A 16,148-nucleotide genomic window follows, 5' to 3' on the forward strand; every position below is an offset into this window, starting at 1 on the left:
GGTTGGTCAGCACCATACCCGTGCTCGTGGGTTTCACCGAAGTGGTAAACGTCTGAGACCTGCATCACTTCGGGCTTTCCTCCCACATTAAGCTGACACGCCGTGATATAACTGTAATACTGTTAAAAGCGGCGTTAAACCCAACTCACTCACTCACTCACTGAACCGATCTCAATTTGCTATCTAGCATCAGTCCTAGGTAGTTTTACATTTTCCCCCATCGTTTAACTAGTGTTGCTTTTGGCTACATTCTATATTAATAAATGTAAAGTTTTGAAAACTACGCCAAACTTTGTTAAATTTAAACATTATATTCACAACAGATATAAAATAGATGATTTTTTATAGCTGAGTGGATATGAGTGTGATTGAACGTACTAGTAAATATTTAAGTTTATTTGTTATACTACTTAAGTAAACCAATCCTATATTAAAACTTAAATCCAACTTGTCATGGAAACATAAACAATAAAAATTTGTGCTAAATATCAAAAGGCACCAGTTCAGTATGTGCCTGGTAGACATGCAAAGTTTTGTAAGAAAGTATTTAACGTTTTTTGAGTTACACTCTGGAAACGAACACCACCCCTGTAGAACATAAGTCCAACTTATTGCCATGGAAACGTGAAAATAAAATTTTCTAAAATTCCTAAATAGCAGGAGGCACCAGTCCAGTATGTGTCTGGTAAACATGCACAGTTTTTGTTGGAAAGTATTGAATGGGTTAAGAGTTATGCTCCGGAAACAAACTCTACCCTATAGAACCTAAGTCCAACTTGTTGGAATGGAAACGTAAAAAATAAACATTTATAAAATTCCTTAATAGCAAAAGGCACCAGTTCAATATGTGTCTGGTAAACATGCAAAGTTTTGTAAGAAATTATTTGATGGTTTTTGAGCTATGCTCCGGAAACGAACAGCACCCTTATAGAACCTAAGTCCAACTTGTTGCCATGGAAACGTAAAACATAAAAAATTATAAAACTCCTAAATAGCAAAAGGCAGCAGCTCAGCATGAGTCTGATAGACATGCAAAGTTTCCTAGAGAAATATTCAACGGTTTCTGAGTTATGCTCCGGAAACGATTTCGGGACGCACGCGTGCACGCACGCACACAGACGGAACTCATTTCTATATCCCCCGCCAACTTCGATGGGGCGGGGGATTATAAGTGGATGTGAGTGTGAATGAGCATCTATGTCAATGAGTCAGGTACCATGACCTGAAATGAGGTCAAGTAACCTCAAGTAAAATCAAATCATCAGAAACGCACAGTGTATATTCATAAAATTAATTTATTTTGACATATATTTATACAATTTACACAAACAAAACATACAATAAAATATCTTTTCTTAATGTTCACAAACAACAGCACATTTTGATTTCTATATTTTATGATACAAACAGGTCGTAGAGGCTACTGTCCCTAACAATGTACACAGGAGCTGCATACACAATATATCATATATATCAACAAATGAAATATCGTTAACACTAAAACATTAACTGCTCTTTTTTGGCATAAAAATATTTTTAAGAAACTGATACAATATCTATACATTTAAGATACAGATTTCTCTAACAGAACAAGAAAAGTAACAAACTATTATACTCTTGGTGTTGGGAGTAGTTTCACCATCACGACTGACTCATGGAAATTGGATGTTTTAGTTAATCCAAAAAAGGAAACAGACCAAGAACTACAAATAGGTTTAATCAGCTGTTCTGTCCCGCCACTGTAAACAGACGAAGTAATTGTGCTATCTCTGCTTGCTTCTCATGCTAAGAAAGTATACTGCTCAAAAGAAGTTAAGGAACAGACGATTGTTTCATGTGACTACATACAGTTAATCTGTCATGACCAGCTGTAGTATGAAACAATTGGGTGTTCTTTACTTATTTTGAGTAGTATACATCAGGAAGACAACTACGTTCTACATAATAAGTGACTGCATTTCACCAACCTTCCATACAGCACAAACCAACCCACCCTTTCCTCAAAGGAAAATCGACCTACAACATAAATTGTCAACAATTGAAACCTGCTAAATCAAAATTACACTTTCCTTTTATATCTGTTTAAAAAAGAATTCATATCAGCACCTGCACATATACACAGATGTGTATCTGTAAGTAATTAATAACAACAGCACATATATCTCCATATATATGTTGACATCTATTGTCTGCAGCCAAGCTGACTTAACATTGCTTGCCAAGGCATGAATGAAGTACTGTGTGGGTACTGGCTCTCGAGAGACTGCACACTATCACCGTGGGCAAGGCAGACACTGAGGTGGGTGAACAGGTGATTTCTCTAACAGCCATCACTTCATCAACACATGAGGAGGAACAGTCAGCACGTACATCGGCTGAAGAATGAAGTCATCAGTCAGTGTGATCAAGGGCTGGAATCTACAGTGTTCACTTGTTACTGGTGGTTGTAGTTGTGGGCATGGATTGCAGTGTGTACCACCAATATATCTGTATGTTTGCATATGTGGTAGACAACTCTAAGTGTTTACATGGGAAATCTTAAATTGCTAACTTTCATAACATACAACCCAACAGATCTGCCAATCATCAAAAAATAAAAGCAGCCTCATTAATTTCAGTAACAATTATCATTAAGTAAAGCAAATTCTACACATAAAGCAATGGATTTTTTTTCAAATGTAAGGAAATTAAATAATCACTTTACTTACAGAAAATGGAATGTTTAAACAAAGTGTTTGCTACTGTTCAGAGACCTTGTGCATCAAAATATTTTACAAATTACATGAAAAAATAATTGTTTTCTTCATCTTACTTCACATCATAAGCTAAGGAAACATTTATTTGCCAATTTAACAGTTGACATTTCATTTTGATCTTTTAAAGACAACAAGCACTACAGAACATGAAACAGAGACGTGAATAACACGGACACACACGAAACATGTGCAAACAGGATCAATCCAAATGATACCCCGATACAACCATAATGACAAGGCTATGTTGTCAACACCAGGTGTCAATCACTAATTTGTTGTCAACACCAGGTGTCCCTCACTAAGGTACTGTCAACACCAGGTGTCAATCACTAATTTGTTGTCAACACCAGGCGTACCTCACTAATGTATTGTCAACACCAGGCGTACCTCACTAATGTATTGTCAACACCAGGCGTACCTCACTAATGTATTGTCAACACCAGGTGTCCCTCACAAATGTACTGTCAATGATGATGGCCCAGTGCAACTGTCTCTCATGTCCAAGCTATGCTGGCATAATGCTCCGCCACTCAACACTATATAGTCCTCTTGAAGTCCTCCTTGGAGCAATTGATCAGAAATTGTGTGACCCACTCACAGTTCAGCAAAAAACAACACAGTATTGGGCTTGAAAGAAGCAGAGTACATATAGAGTAGAAGGCATTAAAAACCTCACAGCACCTCAGCTGCAACGATGTCAGGAATACAGACCCAAAATAATGTTTACCCTTCACCCACAGATGACAAAATGTCTAGCAACCCTTGAAGTGAGTGAAATTATTGAAGGATGGGAATTAAAAAAAATGACAAAATAATTAACCATATCTCGCTGTGGCCTGCAACATGACAATGTGAGCATCACCTTCTGTTATTGGGTTATGATAATACACTAGGTCAGCCAGCCTACAGCTGTGAGATGTCTACACAGTGCTGCTCAAAATCGTAACTCATCACGTCTGTCACAATAAAAACTTAGTCAAGTGAATGAGTGAAGCTATTGTTATTAATACTATAGATTCTGATTTGATAGAAGCTGCCATTAAGATGATTAATTCTGACTTAGTAAATTAATTCTTCAGTGAGCTTTCATTCAAAGGCATAGTCCAGAAAGTAGAAGTTCTGGCAAGAGAAACTTTTAGTCAAAGGTTAATACATTTTTTTGTAATATTACGCATTGAAAAGCAGATGCTTAGAGGGAACAATAAACAAAGCATTACCTTAATAAATGCCCAACTGCTGAAGCTAGCTAAACCGTTTACCAGGTACCACTGTTATACCACTGGAATAATCTTACCAAGTGTAAGGTATGTGTAAATCCAAACTTCAGCAGCTATCAAGATAGCTTTTCCTAATAAATGTGTCCTGGTTCCTCATAACATGGAGAAATGTGGTGTTTAAACCTCGCACACACTTACACTCATAAATAATACCAACATCAGCAGAACTACATCTGTCTTACCGAGCTGTTATACGCCAGATATTCCTCAACATAAACACAGTGTATCCTGTGCTCGACACACAACAGCACATATTGGTGGATACACCTAACCTAGTGTGGCGACAACTGTACATGTTACCTCTCAGAAACTAATGACAAAACAACTTCTGACCAATCAGAGGCGGAACGATGCAGGGATGACACGATACTTCACATCACTACAGTGTTGATATGTACAACATTTTGAAAGGGTAGCATTGTGAAACACCAAAAACTTGGATACAAAGAGAAACAGTCCAGGCCTTCCTATGTGTGGATCATTAAGTGAAACTATTCAGCCACTTACATCAATCCTTTATTTCCCCTTCATTACAATGTCACTGCAGATCTGTATCAAACAAACCACATGAAACAGTGCCATCCATCTATGCCAGAATAATACTCTTCAGTGAAAGCGTTGCTATAACTCAAGAAGAATGGCCATCTTGTGGCAATGCATATCATGGCATGTATCATATATCGCTATCTGTGTATCGTCACATCGTAGAGTTCACCACGCATCAGTACCAACACTGCATCATGTTCAGTACATTGAAATCAGAATGTGATTGATCACATGTGACAGCAACACCCAACAACAACTCTTAAACTAGTAAATCCTCCATAATGATATGTACAAAAAGTCTATATGTGTGTTTCCCTTCGTTGCTGATTATTTGTAACATGGAATGTACAGCATGAATAGGAAAAAGCAAGGAACAAACTACATGACAGCTAAACACAATACTGCATGCAACACCACTTGCAATCTCATATAATTGTGACCCATAAAAACAATGACTGAGCTTTCAACATCTGCATCAGTCATCAAAAAGTCATCTCGGCCTCTGTCACTTATCTCATGGTTTATTGACCTAATGATGAATTTTACAAACATGAAATTAATTTTTTTTTTAAAAAGAAAGGTTTTTCTGAATGGCATAAATGGAATGAAAAATATTTCGAATAGAGTACTGGGCAGTTTTAATACATGTATCACAAAACAATTTTCAAGTCAGTATCTGTGAACAAAAATCAAAGCCCTGTCGAGTCTGCTGTAAAATCATGGCAATTAATGTGGATTAAATTTAAAAAACTAAAAAAAAACTCAACGCTATGAATGTGGTGGATAGGATGAGATAGTGGTTTCTTTACCGGGTAATATCTTCTTCTGACCAAGCAGCCCTGGTGCAATGAATGACCACAAGGAACATGGACAAGGAAAACCTAAACCACAAGCATATAGAAATACAAAATTCATGCAATTTCATGTCCCATATGTGGACAGGATAAACTAGTAGCAATCAAAGTCTGTCATATTAATGACTATGGCCATTGGAGTTCCAACACCACACAAGTTCATGTGATGTAACAAATGTCTTATTCAGCCGTCACGCTGACCACTTAAACCAAGATTGTCACATCTGTGTAAAGTCTGACTGATTCTGTTTGCAAGACTGTTCCTAAGTGTGTGTCATATTGGTAGGTGTCACTTCCAACAGGATGGTTAAACAAGGAACATGTTTTGACAATAACAAAAACAAAAAACATGTTGATTTGAACAGAATTGTCGGCCTCCACAAACCCCAGTCCTGGACATGATGAGAGTCTCGTCGTTTCAGAAAGCGATGGCAAATCTCACCATTTCACAGAGACTTACGACAGGGGTCCTTGGTTTTCACTGGAACAATTTGGAGAAAACTGATATACAAATGCAAACAAGATTTTGAACAAATGTCCAGGGACAAACATGTTTCATGTGTCATTTTGCAAACAGAATGAGTCTGGCTTAACAGATGCTCACTGTGAAAGCGGTCACAGCATCTCAGCACCTCCTCGCTGTAATAGGGGTTTGAGATGAAAGGAGGTTGCAAATTCGGGATGAAGCCACATACTGGCTTAGAAGTTACAAAATATCCCAGCTGGACTGTGCATATACGGACTTCTCCCTGAAGTCAAAGGCCCAGTTTAATCTCATCTCAATGAGGTCTTGTACCCCCTGTGATACCACTCTGCATGTAGATCCGGTAACACCTCCACTGGAGGTCGGGTCAGGTGAACCCTCAGCTAACATTGACTTCCCAAGCTGAATGAGAATGTGTGGGTCCTTGAGCCAATCGCAGCCAGCTTTCTGAAACGATTCGGCTTCATTTCGTTACCACGTTGATTCAGAAATTTTGATTTGTACAACTCAAAGCCCACATAGAACACAAACATTCCTTTGATGGTTGTCCATTTTAGGAGTAGATGCCGTCGAGCTCAGACACAAAGTGTATAAAATATCCACATTTACATAATTGTGCAGCCATATGTTTCTACATTCAGATTTTGTTGTTTCAGTTCATTTCCGAGATACAGACATCAGGTATACTGGTCTGAATGCATCCGTCACTTGTACTGCTAGTTTCAAGGCCTTGGCTCTGGTTGTTTGATTACAAAGTCAACCTGATGTGACCTCCCATGCAGGTGATCTGAGATCTTCATGCAGACAAGTTGATATTGAATCCAAGTTTATCTCCAAAATAAGCATCTCAATAATTGAAGGCATAGTTTTTAAATGTAAGGGGAGGCAATCACGCGGAGGATAATCACGCCCTCTGCTTCTTACTAGGGGCAGTGTACTCTTCCTGGTCGGAGTCATCAAGAGGGTCAAGTTCATGGTCACTCTCTTCCGTGCTCAGTCGATCAAAACCCTTGTGAGAGTTACCGAGGAAACTCTGAAGACTAAACACCTTTTGTTTCTTGCCTGAGAAACAGGATATTTTACCTGCAAACAATAATGTCTTCATTAACACATTAATAAGTTAATCAATAAAATATTAAAATAGAATCTGGGAGAAGCTTCATCACGAATATCAGTTTTGACCAAATTATGCCTAATGTTTCTGCATTCCAGTGTGTATTTCACTGCCCTATCCTTTTTCTGCCTTCAGCTTCCAAGCAGGCCTCATGACAAGCAGAGAGAGGCATGATAAAAACATGGTAAAATATCATGAAAAAGCTGAAAGTTTCAAGTTAGCATGTTTTCAAAATGAAGTCACACCGAATACTGTGATTGGAAACAGACTAGTATACATAAGCCTGCTGTTCCTTCCTTTGCAATAAGATGCCAAGAGGAAGACTCTCAGTTCCACAAAACTATCTTATGTTCAGTCTTTCACAGGTAAATATATTGAAGTATTGGAGTTATGACAGTTGTAAAGCTATGAACAATTTGGAAAAAAAAGGCCCTGGGCCCAATCCTAAAAATAATTACAGTGTTACTACTGACTTAAAACACTATGGTATTACGAGGCGACTAACGGGATCTGGTGGTCAGGCTCGCTGACTTGGCTGATGCATGTCATCGATCCCAATTACGTGGATCAATGCTCATGATATCAATCACTGGATTGTCTGGTCCAGACTTGATTATTTACAGACCGCGGTCATATAGCTGGAATATTGCTGAGTGCAGCGTTACACAACAAACCAACCAACCAATCATCTAGCAAATCCTGGTCTGGTCATCGATCTACGTGTTATGTTACATTCGCTGCTTCCCCCTCTTCCTCACCTGAATGGTGTAGCCTGATGATGACAGTGACGACCAGCAACAACACCACCGGAACAATCAACAACACACCGATGATGATGGAGGGCATGTAGTCCGACTTTTTGTCCTTGGCACTCTTCTTCTCCTGAGTTATCTCCCCTGAACTGTTACTGGTGCCTGCACTTGGGGGTATTATCGTACCTGTCGTGTCACTTGTGTCCTTGGGTTTCCCGGCAAAACCTTTCTTATCAGGAACATCTGTAATAAAAGGTGGAATATTAACGTAGCAGTAATAAACTCCCGTGACTGGTCTCGGTGTGAACAAATCATGAAACAAACCAAACAGGTCATAACATGGGACATGAAGATATTTTGTAGAACAATATTGAAGCTAACAGTCAGTAGCTCCAGGCTTGACAGAGCACACTGTATTTGGGGGCAGGATCGCTATAGAACTTATTGGAATCAATGTTTGCGGAGTCTTTGAAGGGCATTTAGAAGTGATACACATGAGGAAGAGAATTTATGGATGTCAACTTCTCTATTACCTGTCGGTGTTAATTACCCCCGGATTACGTTTGCCCAATGTCCATGACCCATTACCAATCAGTGATAAATAAAGTCCTGACTTCCAGTTGTCATTAGCTATCAACTATCAGCGCTAATTTACAGATAAGTGTTGGCTTCCATTTAGTCAATTGCCTATCACCTATCAGCGCCAATTATCTGCTGGCTTCCATTGTTAAGTTTCCACCTTTGTTATCTTATTACTTTTGTTGTTCCTACATGTACATATATATGTTGTCTGCCTCACAGCATTTAGTCACCTGATGAAGGAGTAAGCATATACAGTCGTGCCCCGCTTATACAGACTTCAGATATCCGGAAACCTCGGTTCCCGGACGATTTTCATTCAAAACGAAATAATTACTATACAAATTTACCCGTATATCCGGAAATTCAGTTTCCGGAACCGGACGGTCATTTTCATACACAAAACACTGAAATGCACTCAAAATTGTCTCACTTATCCGGACAATACACTTCCGCTGGTGGAAATCCTTTGATTCGTGAGAAGTCAATTAACCAAGTGACACTGAGTTACGTTTGAGACGCGCTTGTTTATTGTACATGTAATCCCCTTCGATAAATATGGCGTCTGTGGAGGTCAGAGGTCAAAGTTGACCTTGATTATGTATTACGAGAACATTACGAGGAATTGTTTTATATCTAGGGATCTAAGATTACCTTGTGTATTTTGCATAATTGAAGGGAAGTAACTCTTCCAGTAAGAAGCTGGTTTCAGTTATACGGAAATTCGTTTATACGGACGAATTGTGAAATGACGCAAGTGTCCGTATAAACGAGGCACGACTGTACTCCGAAATGTTGAGTTCCATAAGTTGACTTCAATAAATTCTCTTCCTAATGTTTGTGGAGGCTTGTTAAAACATGTCCATCTATCTGGAAGAAGACTGAAGGTGCAGGTTTTGTTGGATGTGGATCTAAATAATACACCTTGGTTTAGTTTTGCACAGAGCTAACCACTTCCTTCATTTTGTTATTACCTTACCAAGATTCTGGGCGTGTTATCTATTTACTGCATCTACATCATCTACTGCATCGTAGATGTACTTACCAATGACTGTGTCTGTCTTCTTGGGGGCATTCATGCTGAGGCGCCACACTTTGTGGGGATCGAGTTCTCCCACATACACAGCGTGGTCTGTGGAGTCGACTGTGACATCGTGGGGGTTCTGTAGCCCCTGTGTACATGAAGCAATTATTTCCACCTGATGACATCTTTGTGGTATAATGTAATAATGGGTTAGTGAGTGAGTTTGGTTTACACCGCTTTGAACATTATTCCTGTTATATCATGGCATGTCAGCTTGATGTGGGAGGAAAGCCTGAAGTGATGCAGGTCTTTGACATTTACCACTTTGGTGAAATGTAATGATGGGGGTTGGTCTACTCTCTGACTTGTACCTAATCATAAAATATTGTTAATAAAATAAGTTTCAAGTAATCATCTAATGCAACTGAACTTGTAAATTGATGTATGTAAAGTCTGTTTCATTGATTTATATTTCAAAACCTGAATGCCCATGCCCATTCAGTTGACGCCTTACATTAGGGACGTCCCATGTCTGCAGCAAGTCCCCTGTGGCCAGGGCTATGGTGAACCCTTGGACTCTGGCTATCTTTCCATCATAGGTGGGCCCATTCACAGCAAACAGGACTCCGCCTGAAGTCCAACAATACAGTGTTAGTAGCTTCCCGGTCCAACTGCTTACTTTGAACAATGTGCATTCAACACCAAATGATCCATTACAACGAATACAGCCTTTACCAATCACAAACTCAACCCACTGCCAAAACTATCATGTCTCCCATACTTTAACAGAGATTTAAATAAGTTGTTGCACAAAGACTGGTTTGCAAACAGGGTCCAGATCCTGTCTCATATCTTCATAATTAAGAAACAATGCAATAAGTATTTTATTCCGAAACATTCTTCCAAAGTTATCAGCAGGAAAAGACTACGGACTATCAGGGAGGGGTCTCAGGCTAGTACTCTATGTGCTGTAAATAACATTCACTCACTCTTTCTCACCTAAGTATTCATTAGTTGATGGTTTGAACGATAGTGAGTGGGTTGGGTTTAATGCCGCTTTTAACAGTATTCCAGTTATATCGCAGCGTGTCAGCTTAATGTCTTAGGAAAGCCCCAAGTGATGCAGGTCTCAGACATTTACCAAATCGGTGAAACCCAGGAGCACGGGTATGATGCCGACAAACCTAGAAACATAATCAGGGCAAACCGTGATTCGAAAAGTCAATCATAGGTTTCTGGAGTGCCTATGACGCACTCTGCACAGCGAATCACGGCGCCTTAGACGAGAGAGCCACTCGTGTCCCCCGGTTTGAACGATTAACGTGACTTCACTTGCCATAGTAATACATCTGCACATCATGTACGCATACGAGCAACATCTTACTGCAGGTCAGTATTATAGAAATAACATAACATTAATTGACTGCTTATGTATCTGCATTACATTAATCCTAACTCATAGAGCAATATCAGACAGACAGGCCACTGACCATGCAGAGGGCAGTACTCGATGGCAAACACGCGAGGACCCATTTGTTCATTCTTGATGATGAATCGGAAGTTTCCATCTAGATCAAAGCACTGTATGCGTCCATTCTCCCGGTCTGCCACACACACCAGCTTCTTATCCTCTGCCACTGTCACACTGTGGACGATATTGAACACTCCTTGGGGTGCTTCAGCATCACCTGTAATGGTCAAGAGGAACATAGAGACACGCTGTGGACGATGTTGAACACTCCTTGGGGTGCTTCAGCATCACCTGTAATGGTCAAGTGGAACATAGAGACACGCTGTGGACGATGTTGAACACTCCTTGGGGTGCTTCAGGATCACCTGTAATGGTCAAGAGGAACATAGAGACACGCTGTGGACGATGTTGAACACACCTTTGGGTGCTTCAGGATCACCTGTAATGGTCAAGAGGAACATAGAGACACACTGTGGATGATCTTGAACACTCCTTGGGGTGCTTCAGCATCACCTGTAATGGTCAAGAGGAACATAGAGACACACTGTGGATGATGTTGAACACACCTTGGGGTGCTTCAGCATCACCTGTAATGGTCAAGTGGAACATAGAGACACGCTGTGGACGATGTTGAACACTCCTTGGGGTGTTTCAGCATCACCTGTAATGGTCAGATGAACATAGAGACACGCTGTGGACAATGTTGAACACACCTTGGGGTGCTTCAGCATCACCTGTAATGGTCAAGAGGAACATAGAGACACGCTGTGGACGATATTGAACACACCTTGGGGTGCTTCAGCATCACCTGTAATGGTCAAGAGAAACATAGAGACACGCTGTGGACGATATTGAACACACCTTGGGGTGCTTCAGCATCACCTGTAATGGTCAAGAGGAACATAGAGACACGCTGTGGACGATATTGAACACACCTTATTATAACAATTGCAAGACTGCAGGCAAAACATACAATGAATGATATATGATGAGAGAATACATGTAATTAAGTGATCATTGCCTACCATTGTCTGTGAAGTCAGCCTGCCCCCACTCATCCAACAAGGTGCCATTGGCGGAGAACTTGAGCACACGGCTGTTACAGTAGCTACAACAAAACACCTTACTCCAGTCAATCAGGAATTAATTAAGATTGGTCTTGGAAGTTGGAAAGTTATACAGAAACAAGGAGCATGAAATTAAATATTTAGGCATTTGTATGTTGCTTCAAGTGCACCTGATACACCTGATGATGCACCTGATGATGCACCTGATGACAGACCTGATGGTACACATGACACACCTGATGATGCACCTGATGATACACCTGATACACCTGATGGTACACCTGATGATACACCTGATGATGCACCTGATGATGCACCTGATGGTACACATGATGATGCACCTGATGGTACACAAGATGACACACCTGATGATGCACCTGATGACACACCTGATGGTACACATGATGATACACCTGATGGTACACATGATGACACACCTGATGACACACCTGATGGTACACCTGATGATGCACCTGATGACACACCTGATGATGCACCTGATGACACACCTGATGATACACCTGATGACACACCTGATGGTACACCTGATGATGCACCTGATGGTACACCTGATGACACACGTGATGGTACACCTGATGACACCTGATGAAACACCTGATGGTACACCTGATGAAACACCTGACACACCTGATGGTACACCTGACGGTACACCTGATGATACACCTGATGACACACCTGATGGTACACCTGATGACACCTGATGGTACACCTGATGAAACACCTGACACACCTGATGGTACACCTGACGGTACACCTGATGATACACCTGATGACACACTTGATGGTACACCTGATGACACCTGATGATGCACCTGATGTTACACATGATGACACACCTGATGGTACAGATGATGACACACCTGATGGTACACCTGATGACACCTGATTAAACTCCTGATGGTACACCTGATGAAACACCTGACACACCTGATGGTACACCTGACGGTACACCTGATGATACACCTGATGACACACTTGATGGTACACATGATGACACCTGATGGTACACCTGATGACACACCTGATGGTACAGATGATGACACACCTGATGGTACACATGATGACACCTGATGATGCACCTGATGTTACACATGATGACACACCTGATGTTACACATGACACACCTGATGGTACAGATGATGACACACCTGATGGTACACATGATGACACCTGATGATGCACCTGATGGTACACATGATGACACACCTGATGAAATACATGATGACACACCTGATGATACACCTGATGACACACGTGATGATACACCTGATGATGAAGGATGTGAAGTCCATATACATTGATTGTACCCCAGACTGTGAGGGTGACACAGCGAGGAACAGTAAATGAAACATCAGTCACTCACCCATCTGCCACAAAGAAGTCCCCAGATTCAAGGACTGCGATATCTGCTGGCTTACAGAAGTGTTCGTTGTCGCTGTCTGGCTCAAACTGTTTACCGAGGACCAGATCTGGGGCTGAGGTACCTTTGGGGATTCTCATCACCTGGAACAATCACTGAAAACTGCAACAAAGTTGGGGGCTACGCATGGTAACACGTTCAGTTTAATTCTAACTTTCATCTTGTTGTCTTCAACAGTTCTAATCTACCTGGATTCTCACAGAGGATATGACCATGACAGGGGCAAAAAGATGACTTATTATGTCTCAAGGTGTGATTGACCAATCATAGAGCAGAACTACTTAGCCCATATGAGTCCGTATAGCGTCAGCAAAATCCAAGATGGTTGTTACTGACCTAATATGAGACCGTATACCGAAACAGCCATTTTGTATATTCCAACACCCTCCTCACATATTTCACATGAAAATACTGGTACAGAAATTTGTAATTCAACACTTTTTTGTGTTTTTATATCATTAATTTTTATGTGCAAGGACATTTAAGTTTTTTTGGATCACGTTTGTATAAAGTTAAAATTATCAACAAGGTTTGGCCTCTGAGGTTTGAAGAGTAGTCTCTCTTTGATCCTTCACATCTTAGGTTGTAAGTGTTAAGTTTTGAGTTTTAAGTTTTGACATGACATGTGCGACAACGATACCAAATAATGCAAACTTTTCGGCATAATTAATTTGTTATGGTGTCTTTAATTGCCGTATACGGTGTCATATTAGGTTAGCAGAAAAATAATAAATATAATTTTTTTTCTGCCAACCTAATTTGACACCGTCTATGGCAACTAAAGACACCATAACTAACAGTATACCGTCAGTAAAAATCCAAGATGGTTGTTACTGTCCTCACATATTTCTCCCAATGTATTTCTACCAATCTATTATGACCCTGTATACAGCAACTAAAGACACCATAACTAATAGTACACTGATGTGATCCGACAGTGAGACAGTTCAGCTCACACCCTCAACTGTACCTGGTGCAGGCCGATGTCAGTCAGCCAGATGTTGCCCTTGGAGTCCACCTCTATACCATGAGGCATGTAGAACCTGGAACATGCAACAGGTAGAAGCTGAACAGAAGCTAGGGCACTTCCTACATTGCCAAAATGGATAAGGAAACATACAAAAATACATCTGAGACTGGTCGGTTCAATCATGTTCATTGTGGACGGCACCTGCCTGAATAGGTGTCCACTAGGAGGTCCCTAGGGAAGTAATTGCAGGAGAGCCCCGTGGATCAACCCTACAATCTACTGAAAATATTCATGGGCACAAACTGGTCTAATGTAACAACCCCTGGTTTTCCAGTAAACCAGCGACAGAAAATGATAGAATAGTCCTATAGTCCTTGTTAGACTAACATCTAGTCTCTGAAATGAACATATCGTACATAAAAAAACAGTTGTTCAGTTATCTTAATAAAAATATAATAAAAAGGTGCCCAGTGACTCTTCATTTTCAGAGACTAAACAAATCTACAGAGCTATAATTTCTTGGAATTTTACAACACGTGTAAAGTGTCCTATCACCAATCACTGGCATGCCATTGAAAGTGTATGTGACAGGAAAATTTATTGCCCATACCACCTCTCCCCAAACACACACCCTCCCACTGGAAGCAGGGGGTCAGTTTAGAGGGCAGTAAGTATCAAATGTCAATAAATCTATTTTGAGAGCAAGCTTGGGTACCATTTAGTGTGATTCCCATGGCTAAACAACTTGACTTCATCCATCCCTTATGTCATCGACAGTCAATTTCTCTATGGTAGATACCAGACTGTCATCATTCGTCAGTGTTGCCTTCTGTGCGACATCATTCAGGTACACAGTATGAGTCCTAATGACACACATTTCTCAGTTTGTTTCTTCATAAGTGCGATCAAGAGTGACACAACAATGACAGCAGCATGGCTTGTATTTTCTACTGCCTTGTATAAATAGGGAGATAGTACAAATGTCAACGATTTTCCACACCCGGTTGGAGCTAAACAACACATCTTTACCATTTAAATACCTTTCAATGACTGTCTTTTGATTTGGATGTATGCTGTGTTTGGTTTCACCAGTGATGAAGCAATAAGCTGCAGTGATCTAGACTTGTCAAACATTATAGACTTGCATCGGCTGTATTTGATATATATTTGTATCAGGGTCTGTAAGACAGACTAAAGGGGCATTCACACGGTACAACTAGTTGTATACAATTTGTTGCATGCAACACATTGCATCGTGTGAACGGGCAAGTCGGTCCAACTTTTGACGCATGCAACTTGTTGGACGTGAGTTGTACGGAATAGGACATGCTCTATTTTCATGCGACAAGTTGTACGTACGCAGCCAATCAAAACGCGTATGAAAATCACGTGACATTTACACGTCAATTTGTAAACAAAAATGGCGACTCCGATTCACGTCGGTAAGTTCTGCTTTTCGGTATCCTAAGTGTCACCACTCAATAAAGGACCTATGAAAAGTAGGTACCACTGTCCCAAATTATATATTTTGATATTTGCATCGGTCTAATTCTCCAGGTTAAACTGTTTATAGTGTTATTTGAAACGACAGGCTATGTGACTGTATACTGTAGTGTAGACCAAGGTGAGATTAGGTCCATATACGTTTCTAAAACTTAAAATACATCATACACACAAATAAACGTCACAGTTTTAGATTCTGAGGGGAATTATCTATTTTGTGATGCCATTAACAACTATGTTAGGCAAAGCATATGTATCACTAATGACATCTGAAAATAGTGTACAGCGAAAATATTGCCATTCGCATTTT

The 16,148-nt window shown here is 40.4% G+C and overlaps 1 protein-coding gene across 2 annotated transcripts in view; it reads right to left on the minus strand.

Moving 5' to 3' along the window:
* Window positions 1-1,290: 1,290 nt before the first annotated feature.
* The window catches only part of LOC139471293 (peptidyl-glycine alpha-amidating monooxygenase B-like), a 41,506-nt gene continuing 26,648 nt past the window's right edge, over window positions 1,291-16,148 (minus strand). For both annotated transcript variants that reach the window (XM_071253607.1, XM_071253598.1), the window contains exons 16-23: window positions 14,336-14,408; window positions 13,309-13,448; window positions 11,883-11,965; window positions 10,877-11,074; window positions 9,901-10,016; window positions 9,408-9,534; window positions 7,790-8,026; window positions 1,291-7,000 (exon numbers count right to left, since the gene is read on the minus strand). In XM_071253607.1, the coding sequence (XP_071109708.1) occupies window positions 6,822-7,000; window positions 7,790-8,026; window positions 9,408-9,534; window positions 9,901-10,016; window positions 10,877-11,074; window positions 11,883-11,965; window positions 13,309-13,448; window positions 14,336-14,408 (1,153 nt within the window). In that variant the 3' untranslated portion in view covers window positions 1,291-6,821. The remainder of the gene's footprint in view (window positions 7,001-7,789; window positions 8,027-9,407; window positions 9,535-9,900; window positions 10,017-10,876; window positions 11,075-11,882; window positions 11,966-13,308; window positions 13,449-14,335; window positions 14,409-16,148) is intronic.

The sequence above is a fragment of the Haliotis cracherodii genome, unplaced genomic scaffold, assembly GCF_022045235.1.
Source record: "Haliotis cracherodii isolate W230 unplaced genomic scaffold, xgHalCrac1.p SCAF_1, whole genome shotgun sequence".
Lineage (NCBI taxonomy): Eukaryota > Metazoa > Mollusca > Gastropoda > Lepetellida > Haliotidae > Haliotis > Haliotis cracherodii.